At 28.5% G+C, this 3,311-nt stretch overlaps 1 protein-coding gene across 1 annotated transcript in view; it reads right to left on the bottom strand.

Moving 5' to 3' along the window:
• The window catches only part of LOC107635150 (serine carboxypeptidase-like 20), a gene marked incomplete in the record, with an annotated part of 8,000 nt that extends 5,535 nt beyond the window's left edge, over positions 1 to 2,465 (bottom strand). The window contains 4 exon segments of the mRNA XM_016338529.2: positions 1 to 117; positions 822 to 898; positions 1,747 to 1,898; positions 2,145 to 2,465. Of these exon segments, the coding sequence (XP_016194015.1) occupies positions 1 to 117; positions 822 to 898; positions 1,747 to 1,898; positions 2,145 to 2,305 (507 nt within the window).

Consider the following 3,311-nt stretch of genomic DNA (forward strand, 5'->3'; position numbering starts at 1 on the left):
GAGGAAAGCATGGGTATCAGACGCGGTTTGTAGGTCCCCAGTAACATATTTGGTTGAGTTCTTGGAGTATGAGAGCCCAACCCCCGCTGGAGAATCCAAATATATTATATTTGAAACCTGAAATTTAATTTTTAACATTTATCAAAACCTAGCTAGTAAAATAAAGTTGAGGAACTGTTAAACTGTGCTTTCCAATAATGATACACATGTGATAATATTAAATAATGTAATCATTAGATGCATATTTTTCTCTCTTTTAATTTCCCCCCTGAAAGGTTGATTAGATGCAAATAACAAAAAATAAAACAAAAATTAGCCGTGCACGTAAGTAAGTAATTAACTCAACACTTTTAACTTTTGAAATTGTAATTATGAGAACTTTTTTTAATTTATAACTACATCAATATTAAAAAGAGATAATTTTTTCTGCATTTTATGGTTCAGAAAATTATTAGACATACAACGATTTATATGTATCTAACACGACTAAATTATCAGAAAATTATCAGAATTTTTTATTTGATTCTAAATTTTAAAATCATATAAAATTCTAAAATTTTGTCATAAAATATTTATTTTAAAAGTTTAAATGAAAGATATTTCTAATAACTTTTGTTTCAGTCAAAACAAATCATCATCTGATGTTGACACAATGATAAGAAGAAATGATGTAATAATATAATAAAATATTTTCTGGTGTCAATCATCACTAGCTAGTTGGGCATTATTGAAAACAAACAAGGAAATGGAAAAGCTTATGTAAATATATAATAAGATGATTGATTTGGGTTTGTCACGTTGTTTAATTTGTTGCTACTAACCTTAGACCAGCTGTAAGGATTAGTATGCAAAGTGGGGAGACTCCCTTTTGATTTTGCTGCCTCAAAGTTGAACGGTCCTGCATCCATTATTCCCATTCACATAAACACATTAATTATTATATTCGGAGAAAGGATAGAGAATATATTAATTCTATTTAATAGTAATAAATAAAAGTAAATCAAATTGACATATTAATGCACTAGAGAAAATGATAATAAATACATGCATATAACACAAGTCTACCTTATGGCACATCCTTTTTTTTTATGGGAAAGTATAGGGAGCTGTACAATGTATACAATGGAGGTTTAGGGAGTTTTAGAGATATAATCATTAGTGTTACTTTTTTTTCATCAGCGTAAGCTTTTGGGATAAGTGGTATCATGACATGGTATTAGAGCTCTAGATCTGAAAGGTCAAGAGTTTGATCCTTGATGAACCCCAAAATTAGCTTTAGCTTTTGGGATGAGTGGTTTTTGATATAAAATTTTTATTATTCCTAATATCCGGATAGTTATTCTGAATATTATGGGTGATATTTATTTTGTAACTATATAGTCCATTGTACACATTGTACAAATAAACCATTGGCTCCCCAGCGTACTCTTCCTTTATACATACATGCATATGCATTGAACAAAGAAGAGGGAAGATAACCAATTAAAGCAACTTTAAATTAAAATTGGCCCCTTCTATATTTATTAGCCCACAAATATAGATGAAACAACCTTTAGTTTAATTTTTCCAACAAAAAAGATTAATTAGTAGCATGCATGAATGTATGTTGCCTTGATTGTAATCTATATATCCAACAACAAAAATTTAATAATATATACACACATGCGTGCCCATACCCTAATAATTAAAAAGTTGGAAGAATAGATTAGATTAGATTAGATTAGACAATGACATAGATAAAGGTACCATGCTCATAAACAAATCCATCAAAACTAGAGCAGCCAGGACCACCATTGAGCCACAGAACAAGTGGATCCTTCTTTGGATTTCTTTCTGAACTAACCAAGTAGTAGAACAGGTTCTTCCCATTCTCACCATTTCCATCAATATTTATGTATCTGAAATCATTGTTAGACAAATTATAGTTAAGGGTTTATTATTTAGAATTTGAAATTTAATATAAATAAAATACATTTAAAAAAATTAGTTTTTAGCTGTTAGAGATATAGTTATTTATGTTGTCTCTTTTTATCAGCTTAAACTTTAGGATGAATAGTTTAATGACATGGTATCAGAATTCTATATCTAAAAGATCTAAAATTTGATACTTAGTGAACCCAAAAGTATATGATTGATGTACATACCCGGAGTAATGGTTGGATGGGAAATTGGAATCAAAGCCAGGGAGCTGTGTAACAAGAGAACCTGAAGGAGCAGCTTCAACAAAGATCCAATAATGGTGATTCAACAAAAGAAATAATAAGCAACAGATTAGTGATGATGATAGAATAGAATTATTGGCCATAATAATTTCTTCCAACCTATTGTATTGTATATATATCCAACAAGTCAGTGGAGTAGTAGTGTAAGAATAAGAGTAGTGATGGTGTATGGGTGTATAGAGAGAGGAACATACATTTATATTGATGAAAAAGGTATGTGTAACAACCCACTTTTGTATATACTAAATATTTATATGGACGGTGTTACGTTGTTTACTCATTTAGTAACTTTATTTTTATATTATGTTCACTTACTCTTTATTATTGGACGAGGTGTGGGACAGAAATTAGTCACATTCCGTTATTTTATTGAATAATATAATAGAGTATATATGAAGTATTAGATATATTTTTGTCCGATATGCATGTCCAATTATTTTTAAAACAAATTTAAAAATAATATATATTGTTATTTATTAACAAAGATTATCTTAAATCTTTTATATAATTTATATTATATATAATTATATATTGTGTCCTTGTATTTTACAAAAAAAATTGGAGTTTGTCTGCGTGCGTGTCCGGTGTTGATATTTTATAGCGAGTATAGTAGAGACTAGCAAGTTTCGTTAATCTAAGCCGTGAAGTTTAAGTATATATCTAGCTAGTTCATACTTAAAACGGCGTTTTTTTTAGTCACCCAAAAAAAAAAAAACTTAAAAAACGTTTTTTATATCGAAAATGTTTGGTAACCAAAGAAAATCAGCCAAAAACAGCCATAACTTACCTTATTTAGTATTCATTAATTGTTGCGATAATTAATTAATGCTAAATTAGACAAGTTATGACTGTTTTTTTTTTGTCTACCTAGCATTACCCTTTTTATATAATATATCCCATTTTTCAAAAGAGTACTTTGTGCTGTTAATTAATTCTATGCTACTTTCTATGTTTGTGCATGATTTTTAAATGAAATTATTATGGGAGTTGGTTAAGCATCTATAAATGATACGATTATATATATGGAAAATATAGAGTTATATTGTTGATAATGTATATATTCAGAGTAATTAAGACATGGTTTTTTTA

Source organism: Arachis ipaensis, chromosome B04 (genome assembly GCF_000816755.2).
Source record: "Arachis ipaensis cultivar K30076 chromosome B04, Araip1.1, whole genome shotgun sequence".
Classification (NCBI taxonomy): Eukaryota; Viridiplantae; Streptophyta; class Magnoliopsida; order Fabales; family Fabaceae; genus Arachis; species Arachis ipaensis.